A 17,430-nucleotide genomic window follows, 5' to 3' on the forward strand; every position below is an offset into this window, starting at 1 on the left:
CAGTTTGAAACGGCGCATTAGATCAACAGCAGTTCGGCAAACCGTTGCAATGAGAGAACAACGCCCGCTAGTGCGGCGGAATTCCACTACACAGGTCACATCACACTCATGTTGTCCCGTCGAACGCCAATGGACACGCTCTATACTCATTTTCAGTATCCAACTTTCCTCACACTTTGGTCAATGAGTCCTTCAAGGAATGAGGCATCGTTTCCCTTCTTTTCACTGAGGTCAATCGCCTACACGATACGATATAAGATATCCAAGCCTCAAGTGGTTGAGTTGTGGCTGTGGTGGGGGCGAAAGACATCAGACAGACTGGCAGGGCCACCGCTTATCAGATGAAGATCCGTGCAATATACGGATGCTGCAAGAGCAAGGAGCAACAAGGTATTCGACCGTCGGCCCTTGCGAATTTCACTAGACATGGGCGGATGAAAAGACACAAAGCTCCCAAGTGTTCCACTATGCCAATGTTACAGAATTAACCCCACGGCCTAGACCAACACCACCTCTCATCGGATACTTGTCCGCGATGTCCCGCCCCGGATTGAGAGTCCACTCTCACAAGGTTTGGGGGAAATTGGAGAAGACTACGGCAGACTGCAAGAGGCACTCCGCTAAAACACTTTTTTTATATATCAAAGCAGAAATCGTATTTTATAGTCACCCTACTACCTAGGATAGGGTCTAGATTAGTATAATAACTTATAAATAGGGGTTATAAAGATTTATAACTTAAAAAATACTTTAATTTCGTAATATATTAAACCGTATAGCGGTATATAAAATCGCATAATATTATACCCCGACGTAAAAGTTTTTCTTCTCTTTATAACTTTATTATAAAAATAATTACTACTTTTTACCTTTTTATAAGTAAAAATCACTCTTTATTTAAGTTATTAAACTAATAGCTCGCTTATAAATATTATAATATAGATTTATAATAACTTCTAATCTCTATATAAGATGTTATTAAACTAATCGACCTTATAATACTTCTTCGTAAAGCTATTTTAAAACGACCAATCGATAATAATACTTATATAAGCTCTGCCCTTTTTGTATAATAAGAACGTATAAACGTATAAGCCTTAATATTAATAAAATCTTTTTTTACGGGCTTAAAGGAGCGGGAACGAAGTATTTAATAAATAAAAAAGGAGCTAAAGTAATTATTAATAATTAATATCTCTATTATATTATATAACATATCCTTTTTTAAAAACGAACTTAACGGTTTTTAAATAATAACTTATATTAACGTCTAAGTTATTAAGAAGTTTATTAAAAAAGTTTAGTTTAATCGCTTCTTAACGTTTATTTTATATTAAAATATAATACGATTTATTATTTTATATTTTATAATAAACTAGTAAATTCTTTTAATAGAGTAGATAGTATTTTTAATTAATATAAAGAATCCTTATAATATTTTAGAGTACTATAAAGTAGCGTACGAAGTTATAAGTTTAGAAAGATTCCTTTTTAAAGCTACGATCTTATATAAAAAAGATAATTACTAACTTTTTATTATTTCTTAAACTAGAATTGAGTTATTAATTATTAAACCTTAGCTAGTAAAAAAGGGAAAAGGTCGTATAAAGCTAATTATAACTAAAACTTTAGGTAAATTAATATATAAAAATATTCCAAAAACACGGCTTTTAATAAGTATTAATATTAAACTAACGATAAAAATTAAGAAAGAATTATTAATTAAGTAAAAAAAGAAGATTGTTAAGAAAGAGGTAAAAGCTAAGAAAAAGGTTAAAAAGGATAAAAACGATAAAAAAGACGAGATTATAATAGTTTAATAAGAAGATAAAATTTACGATAATAAATAACTTAATATATTATAAAGATAAAAACGAGCATTCTCGTTAATAAATAGTTTAGAGTAAACTATAATTATATTTATAATTCTTCTTTGTCCTTAATATCGCTCATAATTACGAAGCTATTTAATACTCTAAGATTAATTCTAAAGTCTTCTAATCTTTACTTAACCTATATAATACCGCCCTATAGTTTATTAAGTAAAGTAACTTCTAGTTAGAGCTTATTATATATATATTATTTTAAACGAATACGAAGATATTAATACGCTTTAAAATAAAGATAATTAACCTCGCTAAACTTCGTACTTTTAGCTAATATAATTAGGGAGCCCTTAATAATTAAAATATAAATTTATAAAGTAGCTTAAAGAAAATATACGTCTAGATTATTACTATTTTAAATAACGTTTAATAGTTATTAAACTTAGTTTTAATTAATTAGTTATATAAAGTCTTATATAGTTCGTAATATAGGTTAATAATATAGTTACTATAACTAATTAGAAATAATATAAAGGCGACCTTTTTAATAACGAATTCAATAAGAGTTCTAAATTTATACGAAGTTAATAAAATTAGAACGAATTAGTAGTATATACGTAAATAGAAGTATAATTTAGTTAGAGAGTATATCTATATAGAATAGCCCTTAGAACTTAAGTAGTTAGAAGTATTCTTATAAACGTAAATATACTTATATATACTAAGATATATATTACTTACTTACTAATATACTAATCTACTTTAATAAAGACGATTTTACTAACTCTTAATCTTAACGTTATAGATACTTTTATTAAAAATCTAATAATTACGGAATATAATTAGACTTTCTATTATTAAATAGTATTATAAAAAGTAGTAATAAATACTAGACATAAAAACGGTTTCTTTCCCTCGGTCTAAATAAACTCATAATAGTATAAATCCCCGTTATTAAATAATAATAAAATATTATATAAGTATATTCCGGGACGTATAAATAAAAACCCCTATATAGAACTATATAATAAACTACGAATAAGTATTAATACTAATATAGATCTTAAATTTAAATAGTAAAAGCTTATTGTACGTATCTAAAGACTAAATATAATTTAATCTAAGAGTTATAAACCCTTTATAATAGTACCTTATCTTACTTAACCGATCTTAAACTTATTATAAAAAGGTTTTATAATATATAAAGTATAGTTTATCTTAGCTAATAATATAAGCTTATTAATAAACCTATATATAAAAATACTCTCTACCGTACCTTTTAATACGGTAAGTAACCTCTAGTATACTAAAAAAGAACTCTTCTAATCGTTATTATATAATTACGAGCTATTTTAATATTTATTATTACTAAAGCTAATTTTATTAACGAAGTATTAATAATCCTATAGCCGTAATTATAAATCCTTTAGACTAGAGTTAAAAAAGGATATCTTTATCGTTTAAGTATTATTAGAAAAATAATTCTTAAATACGAATTAATAAATCTTTAAAAAAGACCGTACGCTCTTCTCGTTATAAGTCCTATTTCGTAAGTTAACGTTCGAAAGTTCGCTTTATAATTCTAGTACTAAAAACTATAAAAATATATATAATAATTATATTATAAGTCTAATTACTCTCTAACTTTATAATAATTATTGTTCGATATAATAAAAGATTAATACGCGGTTGTACTATTTTAAAAAAATAGTAATATATAAAATAAAAAACTAAAAAAGAAATTTTAAGTAAGAAGTAAATATTTATATATAATTATAGCGATATATAGGGATATCCTTTTACTTATAAGGTTTTATAAATATATATATAGAAATATAGATACTTACGGGGATCTATAACGCTAAAAAGGATAGAAAAGTATATAATAATAATATATAATAAATAAAAGTTTTATAATTTTATTAAAAACGTTAAACTTTAGGGGGAGCTTTTATACGGTTAGTTACGGCCTCTTATAGGCTAAACTAAGTAAATATACTCTAATTTATAGTTAGTAAGTACCCTACGACTCTATAAGGGCCTTATTACCCGGGTATTAAGCCTAACTATATTATATCTTAATATATACTTATATAAACTCCTATACTATACTATATAAGAATATTAAATTAATTACTCCTTATTCGGAGTTTATATAAGTTAGTAACGCTCCTTATAATCCTATATATTATTATATATACCCTCTTTATTATTTTTAGCCTACTTAGCTACTTATTTAAAAGCTTCCGCTATTATATAAAAGTATATAGCGGGGATAATACTTAAAAACTTAAATAGAGTGTTAATACGGACTTTATTACGGCCCTTATAATTATAACCGCGCTTAATAACTTTAATAAGCGTATTACGAACTAGTACGAACCGTTAATAAACTATAAATAGATATAAAATAGTATAGGGTAACGTACGAGTAATAATAGGAGGCGTAACGAGCGTATACTCGTATATAGTAAATATATAGTTATAATTAAAATAGCCCTTACTTATAAAAGTAACGCAATTAGCGAAAATACCTTTACTAGCCTTATAACGGGCGCACGACTTAGTATTAGTTTTAGCGTTATTATATATAGTTATTTAAATAGTATCGGTAGCCTAAGTACGAGTTACGGTAATATCTAGGGGTATATAATAGCTATTCTTAGTAATCTTAGAGTTAAGCTTAATCTAACGCTAGGGCTAGATTATATAAGTTAATATAATAATATTAAATAATATAGGGTAGTATATACTAACCTATATAATACTAAAGTTATAGATTTAGTAAAAAGTCTTCGAAAAAGAAGATAAAGAGCTTATAAATAATATAAAAATCTATATAATAAAGAAGCTATTATATAGAAGTATATGTATTAGTAAGGAGGTAAGAGGTTATTTTATAAGATATAAGGTCGTTAGGGTATTACGTAAGTTAGTATACGGGGACCGTTAGGAGCTATATACCCTTAATACGGGCCGGAACGCTATATTAAGCGCTTATTATAAGTATTATACGGCGTACGTAATTATTAGAAAAGGGAGTATCCTATACGAAATTGTTAGTATATATACATAAATAGTTAATACTAAAGAAAAAAGTAAATAAAAAGAATTAAATTATAAATAGGTATATATACGTAATTATACTTATAATTGTGCGTATATTAGCCTAAGAAGAAGTACAATTACTAATTAGTAAAAATTACACTAGCAATTGCGCATAAAATTACCTAATTATACCTAATTAATATTTCTAATTAGCAAATCGCGAATATTATACTTATAATTGCGTATATAATTAGGTAATAGTAATAAAAGTAAAGTAGAAAAGGGCATAAAGTATAATAAAGCGAAATATAATCGCTAATAAATAACTATAAGGGCGTAGGCGGATTATTTACCTTACTTAAAGAATATTAGGTTAGTTAAGAGGAAAGGGAAATTAATTAATAATAGAAATTAGTAAGGAGGATATGCCCCCTAGCTACTCTATTTTTACTAAGTAGTATAACCTATAATAGATTCGGGATGCGGCTAGTAATAGGACACCGATAACTTAATAACTAATATACGGATCTTATTATAAAAGAACTTTTTAAAAAGTAGAGCCCTTATAAAGGACTCTATAAGCTTTAGTCTTATAATATACTTATATTTATATTATAGCCTCGCTAGTTAAGTATTTATAGCCTAATCTTTTATAATTCTAAAGCTTTTACTTTTATAAAATAATTAGTATAAATAATAATAAATTATAAAAACGAACGGAACGTTAATAAAACGACGCTTAGCTATTAGTAAAAAGCTATTAATATTAACGAGTTATAGCTATTTAGAGTCGACTATTTAACCCTATTCCGTCCGGGAGAACGAGCTTATTATAGGGCAAGTCCTATTTAAATACTAATATCTATAAAAGAGCTAGATAAAGAAGATAATTAAGGCAAATTACCCTCACGGGCTAGTTACCTCGTTAATACCCTAAAGACCCTATCTATTATAAACGGGGCGTTTATTAATAATTAATTACTAAATATACGAGGTTAAGGTGCGTATAAAGGCGTAAGTAATACTAAAATAGCTAGTTTAATAGACCCTATAGGCCTAATAATAACTTATTTTTATAAAATAATAAAAATAATAATTAAAAATTAAAACTAAGAACGGTATTAATACGAGGAGCTTATTTAATAGCTTACCGAGCGGCTAGCGACGTATTTAGGTTAATAAGAATATAAAAAGCCTCCTTTTTATAACTATAAACCGATTAAAAAAGAGTTTACGAGTACCTAAGTAGTAAACTAAATTATTATTATAAAAGTAAATAATAAGCTTTATATAAAAAGCACTATAAAATAGTATATTAAATAAGCCCTATTTAAAATATCCTTATTATTATAAACGTAATAGTATAATTATAAAAAGAGCCTCTAAAATCCCCTCTTTTAAAGTAACTTCTTAGCGTTTATTCGCTAATAATATATAAACCCCGAGACTTAAAAACGGGAATACTATAAAAAGCTAAGGACGAAGAGGTTAAAAAAGGGCTAGACCCCTACCTAGTTCCTCGCTAAGTAGTTAGCGATCTATTATAACTTAAGTATAAACAATATAAAGAATTTAAAAGTAGAAGTATACTAATTCTTTTTTAAACTGTTATTTTAGTTATAGGACGATCTAATTCGTTATAAGGTCTTAATTAAGAAAGTACGTAATATAGCCTATAAGGCTAATAAACTATAATTATTAAATTAGTAAAAAGGCGGTAATTAGTTATAAAAAAACGGCAAAAAGAGGCTATATCCGTTATTAGAGCAACCGTATTAAATATCCCCCTTTTATAAAAAAAAGAATAAAAAGAGCTCTAAAGAGCTAGGCTCTAAGGACTTGCTAGGAGTAATATTATAAAAGCTATATAATAAAAGTACTCGTACTAAGTTATTATAAAAGCGTTATAATAGCAATATTAAATACTTTATATATAACAAAATAGGCTATATATTTAATAAATACTAAAAAAATAAATCGGGAAGTAGGGGTAACGATAAGCTAACGTACCCCTAATTAAAACTAACGTTAGTAACTGTCTAACGGGTTACTACCGAGCTAAAAGTTATAAAGGTTAACTTATTAAAAAATAAATAAACATAAGTAATATACCTAATATACTTACGCTAAGTATTAAAAGGGTACTAATAAGAATAATTATAAAGGGTAGGGTAATAGTTCTACGAGGTATTACTAAAAGGCTAGTAAAAGTTAATATAGATATATACTCCGAAATAAATATTATTAGTACTAGGTTCGTAACCTACTTAGGGTTAACCCCGGCTACTATTATAGCTCCCTCGTTAAGGGACTTTTAGGGTAAAGTTATAAGCTAAGAGAAAGCTTATTAATTAACGCTCTTCCTTATTAACTACTATAAGTAACTAAAGAAGATTTAGTAACTATTTGCCGTAGTTAATAAGAATAAAGAAATAGTAGACCTCTTACTATTATAACTATTAATAAGCTAAGAGGGTATTCGTATTAATATAGTAACGAATATATAGTTATACGAGCCTATTTCGGTTACTAAATTAGAAATAATAGCTTGCGATATCGTTAAGAATTATAAAAGGGTATATATATTATATATCGCTACTATAAAAAGCATCGTAGGGGTAATAAAGACTAAACTACGAAGAGGTCTACTATTAGAACTTTAATTAAAAATAGAGATATTTAACGAGTAGTTAGCAAAGGGACCGTAATTATATAACGGAGTAGAATATTCTATTAACTTAGTTCTAAATACTAAACTACTATATAGTCCTATCTATCCGTTAAATAAAAAATAACTTAATAAGCTTCGCGTATATATTATTAAAAACTTAGTAAACGGTCGCATTATACCTTTAGTTAATAAAGCTAGGGTACTAATCCTCTTCGTATTAAAAAAGGATAATACGCTATATTTTTATATAAACTACCGCAAGCTAAATAAAATAATTATAAAGAATCGATACTTACTACTGCTTATTAATAAGCTCCTAAATAAGCTTTATAGAGCGAAATAGATCTTAAAAATAAACATTAGGGATACCTACTACCGTATTTAAATTAAAAAAAAAAAACTAATAAAAAATAGCGTTCCGGAACCGATACGGTTACTTTAAGTATATTATTATACCTTTCGGGCTAACGAACGCACCCGTAATATTCTAAGCGTATATTTACCGAGCGCTCGCTAACTTACTAAATACTTATTATATAGTATATATAAACGATTTAATAATCTACTTAATAATAAAGGAGTAGTATATAGAGGATATTAAGAAATACTCGTTTTATTAAAAGAGGGTCGAGTTCCTAAGTTATATTATTATACCAAAAGGAATTAAAATTAACTCGTTATAAGTATAAACGATCGCTAACTAAAAGGCGCTAGAGTCTATTAAGGATATCTAAGTATTCTTAGGGTTCTATAACTTCTATTAAAAGTTTATTACTAAATACTCGGGCATCGTTATACTAATAATAGTATTATTAAAAATAAAAAAGGGGTAAATAAAAGATTTCTAATAGACTAAGGAAGTAAACGAGGTATTTAATTAGCTAAAAGTCGCTTTTATTTTAGTAACCGTACTTACGTACTAAAACTTATAACGTATTATATAAATAAAAACCGACGCTTCGGTTAAAGCTATTATAGCAATTTTATCGTAATAAGCTAATAAAAAATAGTAACCCGTTACTTATTAATTATAAAAACTTATAAATACGGAGTAGTAATAGGCTACGGGCTAATAAGAACTACTTATTATAATAAAAGGGCTAGAGTACTAGGCTTATTACCTCTAGGGCCTTTTATAAAAGTTTATAGTCCTAACGGACTACTAAGTACTTAAAGGAGTAATTAGCGCACTAGTATAAGACTTTTAAAAAAAGCTCGTAAAATAAATATATAAACTATTAATATTTAACTTTAACTTAGAATACTAGCTAGGGAAAACGAACCTAGCAAACGGTCTATTTAAAAAGCTAAACTATATAAAAAGAGAAGTGCTTTATAAAAACGTCCTCCCTATACTAGCTTAGAAGCTATGTCTTATTAATAAACTACTACCTAACGTTTAGTAAAAAATAATTAGTTTAAAAAAATAAAATAATATTATTAAGGTATATATTTAAGTAGTTAAAGCCTCCTTTTGCAATCCTAGCTAAATATTAACTAGCTCTAAGGATAAGGAATCCTCTCCCCTATATTAATAACGTATTATAGGGCGCACTAATAAAATAATAATAATTATTATTATAATAACTCGAGGTAAGAAAGTAAAAGAGTTATTAATAAACGCTTATTAACGGTTTAGTAAGGATAAAAAAGAGTCGGATAGAGCTAGGGTTATTATATTAAAATAGTATATCCTACGCCCTATTATAAAAAAGCTTATAAAGAATAAAATAGTATTCGCTTCCTATTTCTTATTAAAAACTAAAGAGCTTATTAAAGGACTATAGGTTAAAAACGAGTTCTATATATTATAATTAATAAAAGTTCGTACTATAGCTAGCGAGCTAAGAGTATATTTACTTAATAAATAGAGCATACTATTTTTAAAAAAAAGACTTATTATTCCTTAAGTAAAATCTCTTTAAATAAAGATCTTTTACTAATATTATAATAATTATAAAGTAAGTTATATAAGAGTTACGAAAACTCTCGAGCTAATTTAAAAAAAGTTTTACTAAAAAAATATTTAACGAGATATTTAGGAATACGTTAAGAACTATAAGTATTATTTAAAAGTTATAACCCTAAGATATAAGCCGTATGGGTAGTTATAGTTATTACTACTACCCTTATACCTATTTTAAAAAATATTTATAAACTTTATTATAGAACTATTACTAAGCGCTCGTAATAATAGTACAAAGTACGATAGTATCATAATTATTATTTATTATATAATAAAGTTCGTAAAGTTCTTACTTATTATTAAAATACTTAACGTAATATAAATAATAAGTATCCTATACTAAGAGGTTAAATATAAGTTCGGTATACCTAAAAGCATTATTATAAATAAAAATAAGCTCTTTATAAGCGCATTTTAAAAAGAGTTTACTAAAAAACGGATAATACGTCGTTAACTATTTACTACGTATTACCTATAAACGGACGGCTAAATAGAGTAAACTTATTAAATATTAAAAAAGTATTTAAAAGTCTATACTAAGGGCTCGCTAAATAAATAAGTAGCGTAACTAAAAGAGGCCGAGTTTATATATAATAATAGCTAATACTCTATTATAAAAGTATCCCCATATATAGTATTATATAGCTATTATTTTAAGTATATTAAATATATACTTAATTATAAAGCTATAGTCTAAGGGGTTCGGGAAAGGGTTTAGAAAATTAAGAAGATTAGGGCCTAGGCTACGCGAGCGTAAGCATAAGCTTTTAAAAGCTAAGTAGCTTATTATAATAAAAAACATACCTTAAAAAAGTTTAATTATAAAAAGGTCGTCGGCCTATTAATAAAGAATATACGATTTAAAAATAATAAATTAGTACTAAGATATATTAAAATAGTAATAGCTAAAAGGGTAAGGAAATAGGCTTACCGAGTATATTTACTAAAATAATATTAAAAAATATATAATGTTTTCCTAATTTCCTAGCTTAAGTTATAGGGAAATCGCCGAATAGTTAGTAACTAAATAGTAAATCTCCTAAAGTTAAAGGACGAGTAAAACGTTTAAAAAGTTAAAAAAATCGTTACGATATAAAGCGAGGAAAAAAACTTATAATATCTTATTGAATAAGCTAAGTAGCTTACTAAATATAATATATAAAAGCTTATTAAGTATTTTAAAAGGGTAGTAAAAGTAGTTAATAAATTTAAATACTATAAAAAAAGGGTATATATAAAATAAAATAATAAACGTTAAGTTTATAATAAAAAGTTACCGAATATAAGTTAATTAATAATATACTATAGAACCCTTTTTATTTAACCTAGCGCAATCTTTAAAAAAAAGATATAATATTATAACCCTTAGTAATACGTCGCTAAGAGATCGCTAAGATCTAGCTACGTAAGGGGAGCAACTTATATAATATTAATAATAATAGTAATAGCTCTAGTATATACTTCTAAAGCTTAATAATTAATAATAATAGTCCGCTTAATAAATAAAAAGCAGAGAGGCTTCGTACGCATACTTAGCTAACTATTTAAAATAAGGCCGTTAACTTTATTAATATTATAATAAGTAAAAGGGAGGTAATTAAAGTCGCGCAGAATATTATATATATTAATAATAGTAGTTTATAAAGCGTTCGCCGCCTAGTCGCTATTAAAGGCTATAATAAAAAGCATAATAAGAGCTATAATAAGAGGTATAATAAGAGCTATAATAAGAGGTATAACGGGAGCTATAATAAGAAGTATAATAAGAGCTATAATAAGAAATAGAGTAAGAAGCGAAGTAGGGGCCGTAATGCTATTATTATTAATAATAAGTCGGGGATAGGGGACGTTATTTAAAATAACGCTCTCGTAGTCTTAGTTAAGCTAAGGGACCTTAATAATATTAATATTTATAAAGAACTTAATAACGTCGAACTACTTATTACGACCCGTAGCTTTAATTTTAATATAAATAATAACCTTATTAAGCTATTATAAAGCCTTTACTTAGAGCGGGAGGAGCGTAATACTAGCCTTATTAAAATTTAAAATAATATAACTAAAAGCTAGGGTACCCTCGTTTATACTAAAGAGAGCGTTATAAGTAGGGGTTAGTAAGTTATTAACGTTAAAGTAGTAGTGCTTATTACGACGCTAAAAAAAAGAATTCTCTAAGTTATTACTAAGCTCTTTAGATTCGGTATCCTCGCGCTAAAACTTATTAAACTTAAACTTAAAATCGTCCCGCTCGTCGTTATTATTAAGAATATAATTAATAATAAAAGCACGCTTCTTAATAAGAGTCCGAGTCTCGGGACCGTAGGAAATAGGGGTAGCGCTATATATAATAATAATATAAATAAGTACCTTATTTACTAAGAACTTAGTAACGCGTTTATAAAAAATAAGAAAAGTAAGAAACTTTTAGATATATATAATAATAACGCCCTTAAGAGTCTTTTTATAATACTAAGTTAGAGCGTTAAGGTTATTTCGTAGAGTGGTTATATAGCTATTATTATAAAAATAAGCTAGCTAGAAGTAACTAAAATAAAAGATAATTTTAGTTTTATTATTAATATTAAGGATACTAGCCTAAAAAAAGAAATCTAAGTTAATAAAAAGAAAATTTACTAAATAATTACTAACGACTTATTATAATTAAGATTAATAAGTTTAAATACTTATAATTAGTAGCGAGCTCTTAGAGAGTAGCTTATTTAAAGTAGACCTTTTTTATTTTATTACCTACCGACGGGTTAATAATATAAATAGCTACCTTTTCTTATATATTAATAGTATAGTTAAAGGTATAAAGAACGTAGCCGCGCTTATAAGAGTTAAAGCTACCCTATTCTTTAGTATTACAAAACTTTATAAAAGTATTTTAAATAAATTAAGTAGCGCTATATAGCTCCTTAGGAACCTAAGAAATATCGTTAGCTAATATTTCGGTAATAGATTAGCGAGGACTTAATAACTTATAGCAAAACACTTCTTCTTATTAATTTAATAAATAATATACTTAGTAATATAAGCGCCGGTAATATAAATAAGCTCGTTAATATTATAATATAGACTAGCTAAGTAGCGTATATAGAGAGCACCGCTATAAAAACTATAAAAGCCCTTTTTAAAATTATACTCTATATTAAATATATCCTAAATATATAAAATAGTAAACATTTTAGTAAATACTTAGCGATAATATAGCGAGAGAGTTATAATTAAAAAATAATACGGAATTAAAATATCGTAAAAAAAAAAGTATAGTTATATAAGAAAGAATTCGCAAAACGGTCGCTAAATAAAAAAAAGAAAAAAAAAATAAACACGCGACTAGTAATAAATAAAAAATCTTTTATTATAATTCATAGCTTAGTAATAATAATAACCGCGAGGTTAAGCGGGCTTTTATATATTATAATAGTTAAAATATTTTATTACGAATATATATTACTAACTTAGTAACTAGTTAGCGTACTATTATTAAATAATAATAATAAAGTATCCGTTAAATAAGGAAATAGGAGTAATACCTTATTCCTAAGTAAAAAAGGATATTATTAACGCCTTACGGAATCTATTATAAATAACGACGTTAATAGCTTTATTATTAGTATTAAAAAAAGATATTATATAATAACTTTAGGGACTAAAGTTATATAAGGGGGAAGTAATTATAATAAATTCGGGATATAGTTAATAATAAGATGCTAATAACTTAGTAACCGGTATACGGATCTTATTATAAAAGAACTTTTTAAAAAGCAGAGCCCTTATAAAGGACTTTATAAGCTTTAGTCTTATAATATACTTATACTTATATTATAGCCTCGCTAGTTAAGTGCTTATAGCCTAATTTCTTATATAACCGCCCTTATATAACTACTACTACTTATAGTCGTAAGCAATTCCTTATAATAATATACGGGATTTATTATAATATTCATTTATATATATAAGAAAGTCGCGCTATTAATACCTAAAATTTATAGTAGCCGTAGGTCTATTAGAAAGAACGGTTTTGGCGGAGTGCCTCTTGTAGTCTGCCGTAAAGATAACAAATCCCATGTTACTTCTCCCCCTCTTTCTCTCTTGTTCTCGCATGTTGTTCCACACCACTCCCCGTCCCGACTAGCTGAATGCGCTGTAGACCGAAGCACAGCATCACAACACTGTCGCAAGGTTCCTCGATACATATCGGTAAACAATGCCGTCTATCAAGATCAAAAGAGCGACGGGAGGGATTGGCCATTCTGGCGGAAATTAAGTTGGGAAGTGCGTATAGGATCCCACCAGCATCTCTCTTGTGTCCTAGTGTAGGATTTCTAGTTGCCTCGCCCTAGCTCCGGCCGACGACCGAGTTAAAGTCTATCCAGAAGACGTCCAACCACCATTGACAGCTGACAGACCCGTCGCAGCAAGTTTGACGTAAGGTGCCCGTTTCTTCGCAAGCAAGACTTGAGGAGACTTCTATTGTTGGCACTGCGGAGTACCTTAGCTTTGGGCCCTGGGACCGGGCCAGCCTGGCAAGGCAACGATTCCCTGCCAAAGCTGCACTCACGCGGTGGATGTGCCACTATCCTGCATACCATTAATTGTAGGTGTGGTTCGTAACGAAATGCGTACGGAAAGAACAGCAAACGTAGACAGCTTCTTTTGGGGTTGAGTAGCATTGGCAACTCTTACCCAAGTTCGTGGGATTCGGAAGCATGCGAAGCCTGTGCGACGTAGTCATCACCTTCGTCATATTGCTTGGACACTTCTTCTCGCTAGAAGCCGACAAGAGACCGCAGCCCCGAGTCTGCGCCGGCTGTGACTGATACGAACGCCCAGAAGGACTTTTGGCATGGGCAACAGGGCAAGCCGAAGCGTGTAACAGCTACCACCGTCTAGCAACTTTACATGTCATCAACCAGACATAACAACGCCCCATCCTATCTCAGAATATGTCGTCCTGTTCTTCGCCCCGGCAGGCGATCCAATAAGGGTATTTGACGCACTGGGCATCTCATCTTCGAGATCCCCCGGAGAACGGCGACAGAACGGCATGCCCCAAGCTGCTGCCGCGTTATGCATACACCCTTACTGTGCTGCCCCCCCACAGCTCAGTTCCAAATTGGGCTCCGCCCTTTACAACGAGAAGTCTATCCAGAATAAAGCTTTGCTGCTGGGAAACGAATCCCAAAAGGCGGGATTGCGATTCCTACGCTCGGCAGCAGCCCACCGACTTGCCACACCCCTCCCATGCCTTCTCGGTCTTGGGCGACGTCGACGAATGCAGAGATTGCTTTCGTGGTTCCAGCGCCGGTCACTAACACCTTCTGCATGCCGGACGGATTGGCCAACTCAGTAAGCCATGGATGGGCTTGTAGAAAAGATTCTCAAAACCGTTGGCAATGCAGTGTTGCTATTGACTCGCAGCGAGCATGACTTTTTGGCAGCGAAGAAGCGAGTCTAAGATAACTTTGGCGTCGTCTTCACCGAAGAGGAGACCGAAGAGGCGAGAACACGGACGTTTGCCTTTCCAGGTTTTCTAAATTCTTCTCACTGAGGCTAGGATCATGAAGAATCTAGCAGACCAGACGAAGAGGCTAGATCTGGCTGCGGCGATGCTTTCGTAAACCTGTCGTCTGAATTTTCGACTCGTCAGATTAAGAACCTGAAGACGCAGAGCTATCCCAACTGGCCTACACACGACGTCGTGGTCGAGAAGGCTCAGCATCATGCAACGGCGGCAGGGCCAAAGCTAAACGGCACCGCGTCGGCTTACTCGACCCCTCACCTCCGTCTTTGCGCACCGTCTCCCGTCCTAACCCGTCAACCCGTTCAAATCTGGTTCCGTCTTGCTGGGACCCCTTGCAACATCGCAGCCCGTTCGAAGGGGGTCCTTGGCAAATGCAAAAAAGACAGCGGCGGTCTCCATATCCATCCCTGCCCGCACCATCACCACCCCTCCACCCAGTTCAAGCTCTTCGACCAGGCCCAGAATGGAGGCGGCGGCGATTCTTCTTTCGCTCTTGGCTTCTCCATCACGCTACCCAGAGTACCACGCCAGGGACCAGGAACAAGGAGGGTGCGAGAGGGACTGCTATGCGTCTAAGCAGCCCACGAGCTGGTGCGCTATCTGGGGCCCAATCGACGACCCTGTACCCCATTGAATTGTTGCGTTGCCGGTATGTACGTTGTGGTCCTGGCAATGTCTGTCAAAATGTTGCTTACCTACGTATTTACGAACCAGAGGATACTGCTTTCACACATGTGCATGTAGCTTCTGCTCTACTAACTAGTTTCCCCGAGTCTTGACATACCGGCACCCTGTCCGGAGCCTAGCTTTGTCTGCTGCGTCTCTTATCCCATGCGTCGCGCCATATATATTTCCTCCCAGCCCGGTTGCAAAGCATCATGGTGTAGCTTAGTTCGCATTACACATCACCTTCCAGACACACCTTTCTAGACGACGCGTTGCCCATTCACCTCCTCGTATATATCATCCCACTGTTCGCCCAGACTTCACAGCCCTTGAACCACGAGACAACATCTAATCGACCCGTTTTCCATCTCACACACCATATAACTTTTCCATGCCTCGCCCCACTGCCACCCAATCATTACACATGGACCACTCACTGCCACTCAACATGTACGACGACATGGATGCATTCTTGGATATGGAAGCACTGTACGTCTATGACGAAACAGAGCAGTACTTGGACACTGCCAGCTCATCTGAGTCAACGAGCCCCATTATCTCAACCGTGAGTTGGCGCCTCATTCGCATAGAAAGAGATTTCAAATTGACCAATGCGTGTCGTAGTTTGACATGACCTTTGTAAACGACTTCAATGGCACCGACCAAGGCATTTATCCTAGCCCAATGAGCTCCTCCCGCGATACAGCATCACCTCAGCCTACCATGGATGAGAAAGCTGGAACAACCAAGGGCCCAGCCAAGAGAAAGCGTGAAAATCGTTACAAGAATGCGCCCCCTTCGGTGCTCTCAGTAGGTTTCCAGACCTGACGTCAACTCAATTGTAGCAGTGGGTTAACCCAAATCTTCAACAGCGTCGTCGAGCACAAAACAGAGCCTCACAAAGAGCATACCGCGAGCGCAAAGATCAGCGCATAAAGGATCTCGAGGTCATGCTCTCAGACCAGAAGCAGAAGAATGACTCCCTTAGCCAAGCCTACTCTGCCCTCCACGCCGAGTTCCTCAAGATTCGGGGAGCGCAAGCGAGGTCGGCGCAACAACAGCAACATCAACACATGCCGCGACACCCAGCCGCGCCGGCAATGGCTTACGATCCGACGGCCGCCGCCCACATGGGCATGTCGTCACACCCAGGCGCGATGGAATTCGCGGACAACATGTTCATGTTTCAGGATATGCAGACTTACACCCTCTAAAGAGTGGGAAAGCTGCCTTGAGAGAGAGGGGTCGGATAATGGGTAATTGAGCGAGCGGCAAGAGAAACGCAAAAACAGGGGCCGCGAAGAACATCTCACTCGTTTTCGAGGAAAAAGAAGAAAAAGATCGGATGCTCAAGATATGGACGCGCAATCGAATGACATGACTGTCAAAAACGTACGGATGGAATACGACCGACTGGCTTGACGAATGCGGAGGTTCGCCTGATTTTTTTCTCTTTTCAATCACACTCACTCTTCTCATCAGCTTTATTCTTTCTGGTTTCTTGTTACTTGCTTTGGGTCCCGGCGTGCTTGAGATTCCTGGCTCTATTATTAGATGGCAAACATGGGCTGGCAGGCATCGGACTTCATTCTACTTTTGTTCTTGTTTTATCTGGCGTTTCTTGGGAATATCGGAGTCTGGTTCACAGTTCTCTTGATGATGATGACAACGATGGGAGGCCATTCCGAGAGGAAATTCTTTCCCCGCATTCGAATGTCACGAT

General features: G+C 32.0%; 3 protein-coding genes across 3 annotated transcripts; 2 read left to right on the top strand and 1 right to left on the bottom strand.

The window, feature by feature from the left end:
• Positions 1 to 13,878: 13,878 nt before the first annotated feature.
• Positions 13,879 to 14,190, bottom strand: CLUP02_10707 (uncharacterized protein; the record flags this gene model as incomplete). The annotated part of the gene is made up of 1 exon (XM_049289680.1): positions 13,879 to 14,190. One exon carries the CDS (start codon positions 14,188 to 14,190, stop codon positions 13,879 to 13,881), a length of 312 nt encoding a protein of 103 aa, XP_049146825.1.
• A 571-nt stretch (positions 14,191 to 14,761) lies between these two features.
• Positions 14,762 to 15,617, top strand: CLUP02_10708 (uncharacterized protein; the record flags this gene model as incomplete). Its single annotated transcript, XM_049289681.1, has 2 exons — positions 14,762 to 14,866; positions 15,075 to 15,617. 2 exons carry the CDS (start codon positions 14,762 to 14,764, stop codon positions 15,615 to 15,617), a joined length of 648 nt encoding a protein of 215 aa, XP_049146826.1.
• Positions 15,618 to 16,098: 481 nt separating this feature from the next.
• CLUP02_10709 (bZIP transcription factor) lies at positions 16,099 to 16,921 on the top strand (the record flags this gene model as incomplete). Its single annotated transcript, XM_049289682.1, has 3 exons — positions 16,099 to 16,272; positions 16,332 to 16,517; positions 16,580 to 16,921. 3 exons carry the CDS (start codon positions 16,099 to 16,101, stop codon positions 16,919 to 16,921), a joined length of 702 nt encoding a protein of 233 aa, XP_049146827.1.
• Positions 16,922 to 17,430: the final 509 nt, after the last annotated feature.

This window comes from Colletotrichum lupini, chromosome 5 (genome assembly GCF_023278565.1).
Source record: "Colletotrichum lupini chromosome 5, complete sequence".
Taxonomy (NCBI): Eukaryota; Fungi; Ascomycota; class Sordariomycetes; order Glomerellales; family Glomerellaceae; genus Colletotrichum; species Colletotrichum lupini.